This window comes from Bison bison, unplaced genomic scaffold (assembly GCF_000754665.1).
Source record: "Bison bison bison isolate TAMUID 2011002044 unplaced genomic scaffold, Bison_UMD1.0 scf7180017864519, whole genome shotgun sequence".
NCBI classification, from domain to species: domain Eukaryota; kingdom Metazoa; phylum Chordata; class Mammalia; order Artiodactyla; family Bovidae; genus Bison; species Bison bison.
Genome location: NW_011495072.1, coordinates 21,340,645 through 21,355,356, shown reverse-complemented (window position 1 = coordinate 21,355,356; position 14,712 = coordinate 21,340,645). Strand labels below are relative to the sequence as shown.

Below are 14,712 nucleotides of genomic sequence, written 5' to 3'. Positions count from 1 at the left end.
CGCTGTGCACACCTCGCCCCGGGGAGGACGCATCCCGGGCAGGCGGCAGGGATGTCGGCGAAGGAGAGGCCAAAGGGCAAAGTGATCAAGGACAGCGTGACCCTCCTGCCCTGCTTTTATTTCGTGGAGGTGAGTTGGCCCAGCGCCTTGGCATAATGCAGATCCTCCGGGCGGCTCTGGAGCCAGTTCGGGTCCCGGAAGATGCTGGAGGCGCAGAGACCGTGCTGGGTGCGCGCTGCTGCCCCCAAATGCCCCCACGCTCCCCTTTCCCCCCTATGTTTCTCGGGATCTCCCCGGAGTGTGCCTGTGAGTGCCCGCCAGCCAGGCTGGTTGCCAGTAGCGTTGCCACTGCTAGGTGGCCTGCAGACGGGGAGGTACCTGTGTGAGTGAGTGTGGGGCTAGTTCCCTGGCCCTCCTGGACTGCCTGTGTGCACAGCGTCGTCCCTGGCCTGGAAGGGCCATGATGCTGATATTTTAGGATTTGTGTCCTCAATCTACAAATACCTGTCTAGAACTCTGTGAGCTTTCTAAGGGAGTTCAAATAAACATAGTCATGCCCCGGGTGTTTGAGGGCTGGGGATATTTATATAGGATTAGGAATATCGATTGCTTTATTACACAAAAACAAAAACAAAAAGCCCCTCCCCTACTAAAATTACTATGATGTTCACATCTGCTTCTAAAATTGGGTCCACATCTCTAGGTATCAATCTATTGGCTTTTTTCCATGGTTAACAAAAATTATATGCATATATACATGTATATGTATACATATGTATATGTATGTATAATATTTTTAAAATAAATGACATCATCTGATTTTACATGGTTTGTACATGTGCATTTATTCTGCGCTGAGCAGTATCACAGATAAGCAGTTAACATGCAGATATAATCATAATGAGCGTCTAAGTTACCAAAATGCGGTATTTAAGGGAGGAACAATTTATGGGAGGGTTATAAAGATTGACAGGTCCGGTGATTCCATGCACTGTGGTCCATTGCATTAGGAAGACATTTTTAAGCAAGAGGTTTATTAAATCATAGGTAGAGGAGAGATGTGTTGGATATGTTTAGTGAAATCATATGGTTTTTAAGCATAAAACTATATTCTGTGTAATTAGAGCCTGGATTGCAGAGAGAAGTATAAGACCATTGCTGAATTATAAATATCCTTCCTTGGTTGTCTTTTCAGCCAAATATGGAGGTTTAGCACTTACAAGTACAGATAGTAGATTCTGTATCTGATGATTGTGAGGCTTATCTGTGTTGAGGTATAGTCACTGTTTTGAAACTTGGGAGAAGTGACATTGTCAGATTGTTTTTATAGATAACAGTATACCTGCAAGTTTCCCTTAGGTCTTGCAAATTAAAAAAAAAAAAAATGGTTTCAGGGTTAAAAAAAGATGTACGTGATTTGCATAAGTCTCAGAGAAATGATGGGTGATTCCTTCATCCATGACCCATAGAAAAGAAGCGAAAAAACTGACCTGTTTATTTAAAGTAATTAATTGATTCATTTATTTTTGTCCTTTCTCTTTTCACAAGGGATTTTGAGGCCATGGTTTAGATAATTTTGTTGAAAGCTTATGAAGAGTTTTCCAGAGGAAAAAAATGTGGGCACAGAAGATTCCATGATGAACAGGGTTAAGGGATAGAGAGATGAGATCCCTGCCTTCAAGTTAAATCCTGTCAGGCCACTTGTCGCATTGCTAATCCGCTGTGGTTTTGTGCAAAAGCACGTTCATTCCCTTCTGGATCTATTACATCTGTCCAGGAGAAATCAGTTAATTGCTGGCTTCTGCCTCCAGAACAGAGTGCACCTGAAGTCAGCTAGAATCTGACCACATTTAGATTGTAGCTGTATGACTTCGAGGAAAACACTTTCATGAAAGAGGATGCAAACCAGAGAATTAAGGATCCACCTTAAAAGAATCTATGTGTGCACTTTTGAGGTGCCTTTAATAGGAGTACATTATCTTTTAATTTAAAATTTTAAAAGTAAAAATGCCTCAAAATTCATTTGAAATATGTTCTCTAGGAACAAACATCTCACAAATGTTTGTTCTTTTCCATGAGTGGAAACAGCCCAAAATCATTACCTTCACTTTGACCCATTCACATACCCTCTATGGATTCCCTAGTAGGGCAAGCTATAGAACAATTGCTTGAAAACAATTCATGGAGTCTGCATGTGCACTTATGACATTATGTCTTGAGAGTAACAGACTTCAAGGGAAGAGCCACAAAACTGGATTGCAGATGGTCTCTCTGAAATTTATATTCATGATGAACCACTAAAGAGCCTCTCAAAAATGGGAGGAGACATTAGTACACCGATTATTTAAAGAGTTGACAGAATGCACTACTGTACTCCTTTGGAATAGCTCATTTTGTAGGCAGTGAGAATGAGCTTTGTATCTCTTTTGGAGGATGAACAAATATAGCATGAATTAACATGTCAGTAAAATGCTCTAGACTAATGGCACTTTGCTTTCCAGCATAGTTTCCCCAGACCTTAGTAATTAAAATGGAAGAACGAAACATGAGTGAGTCTTTCACCACATATCAACCCAAAACACATACTTCAAGTCTTTTCTGTTACGTCAGACAGTAATGTAAGGAGCAAAAAGGTTAAAAAGACCAGAATTTGAAGAGAAAAATGGGATCTAAGAATTGTTAGTTAGTTAATTAGGTTCCGTAACTAACTATGTTAGGTTCCATAACCATGTACCATATCCCATACAAAAATAAATTCCAGACAGACCAATAATTTAAATTTTAAGAAATGGTTAAAAACGAAACAGTAATAACAGCATAACCATATATATTTTTAGATTTTACAGTATGAAAGACCTTTCTTAACATATAACTAAAGTCAGAAATAATATAGGAAAAGACTAACACATTTTCCTATCATCCCAAATAAAGTTTCTCTATAACAGAAGATACTCTAAAGAAATTTTAGAGAAAAAGTCTCTGGGTCTCAAGTCAGTGATACCATGGACAATTTAAACTTTGCCTTTCTTCTTGGAGTTCAGGCTGTTTAAAATTGCTATTCATGATAGCATTAAATATGAAGAAACTACATCTTCCTTGGTAGCTCAGCTGGTAAAGAATCCACCTGCAATGCAGGAGACCCGGGTTCAATTCCTGGGTCAGGAAAATCCCCTGGAGAAGGGAAAGGCTACACACTCCAGTATTCTCAGGCTTCCCTGGTGGCTCACATGGTAAAGAATCTGCCTGAAATGTAGGAGACCTGGGTTCGATCCCTAGGCTGGAAAGATCCCATGGAGGAGGGCATGACAACACACTCCAGTATTTTTGCCTGGAGAATCCCCATGGACAGAGGAGCCTGGTGGGCTACTGTCCATGGGGTCACAAAGAGTCAGACATGACTGAGCAACTAAGCACAGCATAGCACATGAAGAAACTAACTAGGAAAGTGAAGAACAACATTCATTCCAACCAGATGGGGCTGAAATCAGGCTAAATTGAATTATGGCCAGAAAACCTGGTCTGATAGACAGATTGACCTGGTTCATATACCACCTGTTCTACATACTACTTGGATAATTCTGGCCAAGGTACTTCTCTCATCCTCAATTTCTACATATGTGATAAAAATTATATGATATGACATAAATATATTTATTCATATGTACTAGCAATTATAATATCCATGTATCTTAGAAAATATTATGCAGTTAAAGCATGAAATATACCAGCTATCATACCTGAGCTAGAATATGCACTCAGGATGTATCAGGTGCTTTTGCATGGTGTCAGAGTATAGAAATTATATCCTATATATAGGCTGAGGTACTCAGTCACTAAAATCAAGTAATCATGTCCTAGGTGATGTCCAAACTCGATGATAAACAAATGGTAAATTAATGGATAGAATTAATTTTTTCTTACATTTTTGCTTTATGCTGCCAATTGTTTATGCTGATAAAGGGGTTTATGGTTGACAGTAATTAAATATATCAATATTACATGTTAATTTGAAAAACACAAATGATTTCCAACATGGTACCTCACTTTATGAACATGTTCGACAATTCAATTTTGCACTGTTTAATTTGGGAAGAGAAAAGTCGAGTTATGAAAGGAACTTTAAAACAAGCATACCCTAGGCCTTATCAGGTTAAACAGAAAAGCGGGTGAAAAGGAACATTCCACTGAAGAAAAGGTTTCTCTTGCCTTTAAAGTTCCAAAACCCTCTCCAAGTGATGGTTGTATCACTTACAGTGCAATTGCAGCCGGCAGCACACCTCAAATTAATAAAAGGTGTTGTAGCCTAAGAACCCAATATTATCCATGAGAAGGCTGGTTCTGTGCCTAATACATTTCCTTTATGCAAGGCTTAACAATGGTTCCACCTGTGCTCAGACTCACAATTTTGTTCTCATTAGTCATCCTTTTCCAAGATATGAGTTCACACTGACTCAGTATCTACTATAAACAAATGACAAATTAACCTTGAAACCAAAAGTTGCAAGTTCTTAATAAATAAATGGGGAAAAGATTCTCTAGCCTTTGAATGTGAAATAACTACCTGAAGCCAGTTCAAAATATTTTAAACATGACAGGCTTGAAATCATATAGAAAATTTTCACTAATTGAATATTGTACTTAATGGATATGTTTCAGGATTTTGTTAATGCAGGTTAGTTACTATAGTTTAAATCAATATCTAGACATTGCGTTCAGGAGTAAAAGCCATCATTTCTCTGTTACTGACTTGCCTGAAGAAGTTCAAAAGGCCTTTGTTTAAGGAAGCAAAGATACTCTGGTTAGTTCAGTCTGAACATCATGCCCGTACATTATTGTGTCTTGACAGAACCTTAATATGTTTTTATGTTTTTCCTCACTGGAAAGTGTCCACTGTATCTTAATTTTAGCAAACATTAATTCATAAGATTTCTGTTTAGCTCAAGATCTATGTGAAAATTTTATAACTCACACGATCTTCCTGGGAAATCTACCTGATTGCCATTTACATAAATTTTAGCATCAGCAGGAAGTACAAAATGACAACATTTCTGCATCGCACATACCAAAATAGTGGTTGTAGGGTTTTTCCCTTTTCAGCGTGGCATAGGTGGTCCACTCAAAGAAGTCCAAACCCTACCTAGAGAGACAAGCTGACAAATCTTTCTTCTTGTTTTAAAGTTACAGTGCAGAGTCCTTTGGTGAAAAACAAAAAGGAAATAGAGACAATAATAGAGTCCTGGGCTCTAGAGACACTAAATGAGGACATTTCCACAAATACTGAAACCAGGTCTTGAACATAGAACCAACTGTTAGGGAATTCTATACTATTCCTAGGTTGCTCCACTGTCTTACTGTGTCTCCATGGTCAAGTCACTCATAGTGATCCCTGTCCTAGTAGGGAAAAAAATGGGTGCATTCTACCAACCTTAAAGGGTGTTAATGATAATAATAATAAAGAATAGACGATTTCAAGCCTCCTTTATATTACATACTATGTATACATTATCTTTAATCCTGAGAACTACTTTAAATGGTAGTATTATTTGTATTAAGGTAGTATCAAGAAGGGGCTTCCCTGGTAGCTCAGCTGGTAAAGAATCTGCCTGCAATGCAGGAAACCCCAGTTCGATTCCTGGGTCAGGAAGATCCCCTGGAGAAGGGATAGGCTACCCATTCCAGTGTTCATGGGCTTCCCTGGTGGCTCAGACAGTAAAGAATATGCCTGCAATCCAGGAGACCTGGGTTTGATCCCTCAGTTGGGAAGATCCCCTGGAGGAGGGCATGACAACGCACTCCAGTATTCTTGCCTGGAGAATCCCCATGGATAGAGGAGCCTGGCGGGCTACAGTCTGTAAGGTCACAGAGGGTCGGACACGACTGAGCGATGAAGCACAGCACAGCACACTATCAAGAAGGCATTATTATCTGTATTTTTTAAATCAATAAGTTGTAACTCAAAGAGCTAAACGTCTTTCTGGGGACACAGCAGTTAAGTGAAGAGCCACGATTCGGGTGCTTATCCATCTCCCTCTTGAATTACCGTTACCCCAGTCTACCTCACAATGACTCGAATAATGCTAACCTTAACGAGGGAGTGGGTTGGGGAGACCTCTCCCGTGACTTGGCTAGCTTTGTGGTTTTGGAAGTCATGTGTGTGGGTGATGTCTCGTGGGGGTTCTACTCTGTGGAACAGAGTTTTCTCTTCATTTAGCTACTGAATTTGGCTTTGATAGTGCTATCTTCTGCTGAGAGCAACTGGTTTAATTCTAACACAGATGTGTAGACGGCACAGGGGCTCTACCCAAAAAGATGCTTCCTTTGGGAAAGCACAGGTGGTACCCTTGAGAGTCCTGTGAACGAAGAGTGGACATGGAGCTTTGGGTAGACTGAGAGGGCAGAGTCAGAATTTTAAAAAAATTTAGAAAAATAGATTGTGTATGTCTATGAGAATGATAGAGCACAGAGGAAAGAATTCCTAATAGAACAGAAATGGAGGGAGGTTAGACCAAGGAGGATTAGGAGAAAAGGCATGTGAAGGCAATGGACATCGAATCTGTGAGCAAGCCATGGCCATTCCTTTAGGGATGTGAGTTGTCTAAATTGGCTTGTTAAATAAAAAGCATTAAGGGTGCAATTTTTAGTGTTTACTTTGGGAATCTGTTATGGATATTATCACAAAGATTTCTTCCCTGCATTTGTATACATCACAGGCTATTTCTCATGCAACGTATTAACAACAAAATGTGAGGAAATGTCTCGTTGCTGAATTAGGTGTAATAAAGTCATGTACTCCCAGAACACTTGGTTTGATTCCCCTATCACAAATAAGAAAACTGTGGCTTGAAAAGGTTAACTGAGTTACCTAAAAACACACTATGGTTAATATCAGACAAGAATACAGCCTGTCTCCCCACTGCTGTTCTAGTGCTCCTCTCTAATTATACTATTTCTAGAATTCCTTACATTACAGGGTTTCCCTCTGGATTATAATACAATATAGGTCATTATAATTCTACACATGAACAAATTGTGTTCACTTTTTGAACTTTATATCTAAATACCTTTATATATTTCATGTCACATTGCATTAGCAAGTTAGAGCAATTATGAATGGATCTTCTGCTTTTCCAAATTGTTAGGCTTGTTGAAAAGCATGTTTACAGCTAAAAATCATAAAATTGTAAGTGATACTTTTCTTTCTCGTTGCCTAATTGTCTACTTATCATTTCACAATGACTTCTTGGGACACGATGAGGTCTCTGACAGACAGGAAAGGAAAGTGGAAACATTGAAAGGAGTGAGGATATAATTGACAATATCAGTGACAAAATAACTGAGTTTTGTTTACAGTTTGTTGTTTTTTTGTCTCTAAGACGAGTCTGATTCTTTGCGACCCCATGAACTGTAGCCCATCAGGCTCCTCTGTCCATGGGATTTCCCAGGCAAGAATACCAGAATGGGTTGCCATTTTCTTCTCCAGGGTATATTCCTGACCCAGGAATCGAACCCAGGTCTCCTTGCATTGGCAGGCAAATTCCTTACCACTGAGCCACCAGGGAAGCCTACTTTGGTAAAACCATTTACATTATAGTTTAATGTTACTTTTTCACATATATTATTTCATGTGATCCTTTTAATACAACAGAGGAGTAGATATTGTCTGTTTTACAAATTAAGTAACAAATTAAGAGACTCATGCAGGTACAAGAATTGTCTAAAGCCCAAGTAGTGCTATTTTCCTCTGTTGACCACAAGAAGAAAAATGGTTGTATTTACTGTAAAATGTCTAATAAGAAACATCTCAGCTTTCTTTAGTTTCTTCTAGAATTAATTAATTGAGACATGTACTTCCATGTAACTATGGAATAGAGTCATTTCCTTACAGTGAGCTGGGTTTTGGAATGTGAAAGCCAAGGTTATTATTGCTTGGTTGCTAAATTGTGTCTGACTCTTTTGCGACTCGACAGTCTGTGATCCCTCAGGTTCCTCTTCTATGGGATTTCCCAGATAAGAATACTGGAATGAGTTGTCTTTTCTTTGGACAAAATTGATGTAAATGTGTTTTTCCAGTCTTTAATTAGGCGCTGAATCAATCACCTCTTAGGTCCATCACTGGGTCTTTGTTTTGTTTTGTTGTTTTTTTTGTTTTTTGTTTTTTTTAGTTGTTATTGGAGTGTGTTTGCTTTACAATGTTGTGTTAGTTTCCTCTGTAAAGCAAAATGAATTAGCTATATATATACATATATCACCTTTCTTTTGGATTTCCTTTCCATTTAGGTCACCATAGAGCTTGAGTAGAGTTTCCTTTGCTATATAGTCGGTTGTTTGGTTGTTTTTAAATCACAAACATTTACCTAAATCATCATAGGGATGATAACTGCTTTCTTATTTTTTATCATCAGATGGTTTCTATTCAATTCAGTTCAGTTTAGTTGCTCAGTCATGGCTGACTCTTTGCAACCCCATGGACTGCAGCAAGCCAGGCTTCCCTGTCCATCACCAACTCCCGGAACATACTCAAATTCATTTCCATTGAGAAGTGATGCCAACCAACCATCTCATCCTCTGTCACCCCCTTCTCCTCCCACCTTCAATCTTTCCCAGCATCAGGGTCTTTTCAAATGAGTCAGTTCTTCTCATCAAGGGTCCAAAGTATTTGAGTTTCACCTTCAGCATGAGTCCTTCCAATAAATATTCAGGACTGATTTCCTTTAAGATTGACTGGTTTGGTCCCTGGACTTGCAGTCCAAGGGACTCTCAAGAGTCTTCTCCAACACCATAGTTCAAAAGCATCAATTCTTCGGTGCTCAGCTTTCTATATAGTCCAACTCTTACATCCAACCATAGCTTTGACTAGACAGACTTTGTTGGCAAAGTAATGTCTCTGCTTTTTAATGTCTAGGTTGGTCATAGCTTTTCTTCCAAAGAGCAAGCATCTTTTAAGTTCATGGCTGCAGTCACCATCTGCAGTGACTTTGGAGCCCAAGAAAATAAAGTCTCTCACTGTTTCATTGTTTCCCCCATCTATTTGCTTTGCAGTGATGGGACAGATGCCATGATCTTAGTTTTCTGCATGTTGAGCTTTAAGCCAACTTTTTCACTTTCCTCTTTCACTTTCATCAAGAGGCTCTTTAGTTCTTCTTTGCTTTCTTCCGTAAGGGTGGTGTCATCTGCATATCTGTGGTTATTGATATTTCTCCCAGCAATCTTGATTCCAACTTGTGCTTCATCTGGCCTGGCATTTTGCATGATGTACTCTGCATATAAGTTAAATAAGTAGGGTAATAATAAACAGCCTTGATGTTCTCCTTTCCATTTGTAACCAGTCTGTTGTTCCATGTCCAGTTCTAACTGTTGCTTCCTGACCTGCATACAGATTTCTCAGGAGGCAGGTAAGGTTGTCTGGTATTCCTACCTCTTTAATTTTCCACAGTTTGTTTTGATCCACAGTCAAAGGCTTTGACGTAGTCAATAAAGCAGATGTTATTTCTGGCACGCTCTTGCTTTTTCGATGATCCAGTGGATGTTGGCAATTTGATCTCTGGTTCCTCTGCCTTTTCTAAATCCACCTTGAACATCTGGAAGTTCTCTGTTCAGGTACTCTGGAAGCACCTTGGAGAATTTTGAGCATTACTTTGCTAGCATGTGAGATGAGTGCAATTGTGCACTCACAATCAGAGCATTCTTTGGCATTGCCTTTCTTTGGGATTGGAATGAACACTAACCTTTTCCACTTCTGTGGCCACTGCTGAATTTTCCAAGTTTGCTGGCATATTGAATGCAGCACTTTCACAGCATCATGTTTTAGAATTTGAAATATCTCAACTGGAATTCCATCACCTCCACTAGCTTTGTTCCTAAGTGATGATTCCTAAAGCCCACTTGACTTCGCATTTCAGGATGGCTGGCTCTAGGAGAATGATCACACCATCATGGTTATCAGGGTCATGGAGATCTTTTTTGTATAGTTTGTCTGTATATTCTTGCCACCTCATCTTAATAATTTCTGCTTCTGCTAGGTCCATACCATTTCTGTCCTTTATTATGCCCATCTTTGCATGAAATAGTCCTTTGGTATCGCTCACTTTCTTCAAGAGATGTCTGCTGCTGCTGCTGCTGCTGCTAAGTCGCTTCAGTCATGTCCGACACTGTGCGACCCCATAGACGGCAGCCCACCAGGCTCCCCGTCCCTGGGATTCTCCAGGCAAGAACACTGGAGTGGGTTGCAATTTCCTTCTCAGTGCATGAAAGTGAAAAGTGAAAGGGAAGTCGCTCAGTCGTATCCGACTCTTCGCGACCCCATGGACTGCAGCGTACCAGGCTCCTCTGCCCATGGGATTTTCCAGGCAAGAGTACTGGAGTGGGGTGCCATTGCCTTCTCCACAAGAGATGTCTAGTCTTTCCCATTCTATTGTTTTCCTCTGTTTCTTTGCTTTGATCGCTGAGAAAGGCTTTCTTATCTCTCCTTGTTAGTATTTGGAACTCTGCATTCAGATGGGTATATCTTTCCTTTTCTCCTTTGCCTTTCACTTCTCTTCTTTTCAGAGCTATTAAGGCATCCTCAAACAACCACTTTGCCTTTTTGTGGTTCTTTTTCTTGGGGATGGTCTTCATCACTGCCTCCTGTACAATGTCACGAACCTCCATCTATAGTTCTTCAGGCACTCTGTCTATCAGATATAATCCCTTGAATCTATTTGTCACTTCCACTGTATAATTGTAAGGGATATGATTTAGGTCATACCTGTATGGTCTAGTGGTTTTCCCTACTTTCTTCAATTTAAGTCTGAATTTGGCAATAAGGAGTTCATGATTTGAGCCACAGTGAGCTCCCGGTCTTATTTTTGCTGTGTAGAGGTTCTCCATCTTTGGCTGCAAAGAATATAATCAGTCTGATTTTGGTATTGACCATCTGATGATGTCCATGTGTAGAGTCTTCTCTTGTGTTGTTGGAAGAGGGTGTTTACTGTGACAAGTGCGTTCTCTTGGCAAAACTCTGTTAGCCTTTGCCCTGCTTCATTTTGTACTCCAAGTAACAAGCCAAATTTGCTTGTTGTTCCAGGTATCTCTTGACTCCCTACTTTTGCATTCCAGTCCCCTATAATGAAAAGGACATCTTTTTGGGGTGTTAGTTCTAGAAGGTCTTGTAGGTCTTCATAGAACCATTCAACTTCAGCTTCTTCACCATTACTGGTTTTGGACATAGACTTGGCTTACTGAGATATTGAATGGTTTGCCTTGGAAACGAACAGAGATCATTCTGTCATTTTGGAGATTGCATCCAAGTACTGCATTTCAGACTCTTTTGTTTACTATGATGGCTACTCCATTTTTCCTAAGGGATTCTTGACCACAGCAGTAGATATAATGGTCATCTGAGTTAAATTCACCCATTCCAGTCCATTTTAGTTCACTGATTCCTAAAATGTTGATATTCACTCTTGCCATCTCCTGTTTGACCACTTCCAATTTGCCTTGATTCATGGATCTAACATTCCAGGTTCCTATGCAGTATTGCTCTTTACAGCATTGGACTTTACTTCCATCACCAGTCACATCCATAACTGGGTTTTGTTTTTGCTTTGGTTCCATCTCTTCATTCTTTCTGGAGTGATTTCTCCACTTATCTCTTGTAGCATACTGGGCACCTAGTGACCTGGGGAGTTCATCTTTCATTGTCCTATCTTTTTGCCTTTTCATGCTGTTCATTGGGGTTCTCAAGGCAAGAATACTGAAGTGGTTTGCCATTCCCTTCTCCAGTGGACCTTGTTTTTTCAGAACTCTCCACCAAGACCTGTCCATCTTGGGTGACCCTACACTTCATAGCTCATAGTTTCATTGAGTTAGACAAGGCTGTGGTCCATGTGATCAATTTGGTTAGTTTTCTGTGATTGTGGTTTTCATATGTCTACCCTCTGATGGATAAGGATAAGAGGCTTATGGAAGCTTCCTGGGCGGGGCTGTGTTCCCTCCCTGTTGTTTGACCTGAGGCCAAACTATGGTGGAGTTAATGAAGATAATGGCTACCTCCTTGAAAAGGTCCCATGGAGGCATGTCACACTCAGTGCAGGGTCAGCCCTGCAGCAGGCCACTGTTGACCCACACCTCCACCGGAGACTCCTGGACAATCACGGGCAAGTCTGGGTCAATCTCTTGTGGGATCACTGCTTCTTTTTCCTGAGTCCTGGTGCACCCAAGTTTCTGTTTACGCCCTCCAAGAGTCTGTTTCCCAGTCCTGTATAAGTTCTGGCAGCTCTATGGTGGGTTTAATGGCAACCTCCTCCAAGAAGGCTTATATCATACCCAGGTCTGCTGCACCCAGAGTCCCTGCCCCTGTGGCAGGCCACTGCTGACCTTCTCAGGAGACACTCAAACACAGTTCTGGCTCAGTCTCTGTGGGGTCTCTTGGTCCTTGTGCTCATAAGCATTGTTTGAGCCCTCTGAGCATCTTTGGTGGGTAAGGGGTTTGATTCTAAACTCAATTTTGCCCCTCCTATCGTCTTTCTGGGGCTATTCCTTTGCCCTTGGATGTGGAGTATTTTTTTTTTTTTTTTGATGGGATCTAACATTCTCCATTTGAGGGTTGTTCAGCAGCGAGTTGTAGTTTTGGAGTTCTTGCAGAAGATGAGCGCAGTCCCTTCTACTCTGCCATCTTATGCCACAAAAAAACTGAATGCCAACAAGGAACCCTTCCTGCTCTCGCCTCCCAGGGACACCTTGGGCTTGGTTTTGAAATCAAGATGGCTTCTGTACATTCTGCTAAAACTGACATTAGGCCATTTAGGTACAAATTAAAGAGAAGTAGAAATGAAGGTAATAAAAATCGATGTATTTTCAGGAAAAGGTGAACAAGTTATCAGTACATTTAGTGGACAGTTGTTTGTGAGTAATAACCATGGAAATATGTATGGATGTATTGTCTACAATTTAATGTCCTCACCAAAGCCTGTGCTGTAGGACTGCTTTGATGGTAAAATCCTCATTTAATTAAGTTCTATTCATGCCTCAGAAACTGGGCCGTCATGAATGGTCTAAAAGAGACCAATCTTATATTAAATATACTCCAAAATGGGTGCCAAAGTAAAATAGCAGAGTGTATTCTGTTTGTACTTTTATGAAAATTCATTTATTCATTTAATAAATATTGATGATTATATGCCTTTTGGTTAAATTAATGGAAATAGTATGGAATCATTACTGGCATACCTTCTAATCTATGGTAGAATTTCAATAAAGTTCTATTGAATGGATGGAGTAAAATAAGACTAATAGTTATGAACATAATTGTTTTTCTTAACTTTTTTTCTCAGCCAGTGGAGACATTTATATATGAAAAACAAGTTGTGATGAAGATTAAGATTGAATCAATCTCTAAGATATATAAGTCCTCATTCTTAATTACATTTATGCTCATTTATGATCTGGAGCATACCTATGAATTATTTGAGATTTGCAACTTCAAAGAGAGGCATATTTAAACAAAGAACTTGTAGTTTTAATTTTCATAGAAAATTATTTGATATAAAGTACACATGCCAGCAAAGACATTTTTTTATTGTTGCTATGGTAGAATAAATTATTTGATTTGTTAGTAATAAAATGTGTTTGTGAGATATATTTGTATCCCATATTAGGTTTTATTTCTTTTATATATTTTGTTCATAATTTGACTTTTTGGTGCATCTCACAATGAAACACATAACAATCATACTTAATTTAATCATACCCTTAGGATGTTGGAAAAAGTTATTAATGCCCCACATTAACAGCCCCCCTTCAATATCTTATTCATCAATCCCTTTTATAGATATATTCAAGTAAATAAGGTCTTAAGCAGCCTTGGAAAGATTTTAATCTTGAAGGTGGGCCTATAATGTGCATTTAAATATGATCTAAGAGTCAGATATGACTTAGCAACTGAGCAACAACAACAATTATATAGGAGACAAGGTTGAAAAGACAGTGGCTAATGATATATTGCTGAATTATCATCTCCCATAGTAGATTAGATCCCTTCTCTGGAAAATTTATGGATTGAATGAAATATATCAGGCACATGGTAAACACTCAATAACCATTTGATAGATAAACTAATTAGTTATTACATAATACAAAACATAAACTTTTATAGTCCTTAAATAAAATGGTTTATTGGCAACAGTGTGGATGTACCGAGACATTATCATTTTAAGTGAAGTAAGTAACAAAAGAAAGATAAATACCATATGACATCATTCATTTGTGGAGTCTAAAAAAATGTACAAATGAACTAATTTACAAAACAGAAATAGATTCATAGACTTAGACAACAAACTTATGGTTACCAAAGGGGATAGCTGAGTGAAGGGAGATAAACTAGGAGTTTGGGATTATTAGATGCACACACACACACTATATATATATATTTATTATATATATATAATTATATAATATAATATTATATTATATTATAAGAACACCCAGGACTGATCTCCTTTAGAATGGACTGGTTGGATCTCCTTGCAGGCCAAGGGATTTTCAAGAGTCTTCTCCAATGCCACAGTTAACAAGCATCAATTCTTCGGTGCTCAGCTTTCTTCACAGTCCAACTCTCACATCCATACATAACCACTGGAAAAACCATGGCCTTGACTAGATGGACCTTTGTTGGCAAAGTAACGTCTCTGCTTTTCAATATGCTATCTAGGTTGGTCATAACTTTCCTTCCAAAGA

At 39.2% G+C, this 14,712-nt stretch overlaps 1 protein-coding gene across 1 annotated transcript in view; it reads left to right on the top strand.

Annotated features, from left to right (window-relative positions):
- LOC104981795 (lipid phosphate phosphatase-related protein type 4) overlaps positions 1-14,712 on the top strand; it is a 52,883-nt gene continuing 38,171 nt past the window's right edge. Inside the window, exon 1 of the mRNA XM_010831036.1 lies at positions 1-129. Within this exon, the coding sequence (XP_010829338.1) occupies positions 52-129 (78 nt within the window). The 5' untranslated portion in view covers positions 1-51. The remainder of the gene's footprint in view (positions 130-14,712) is intronic.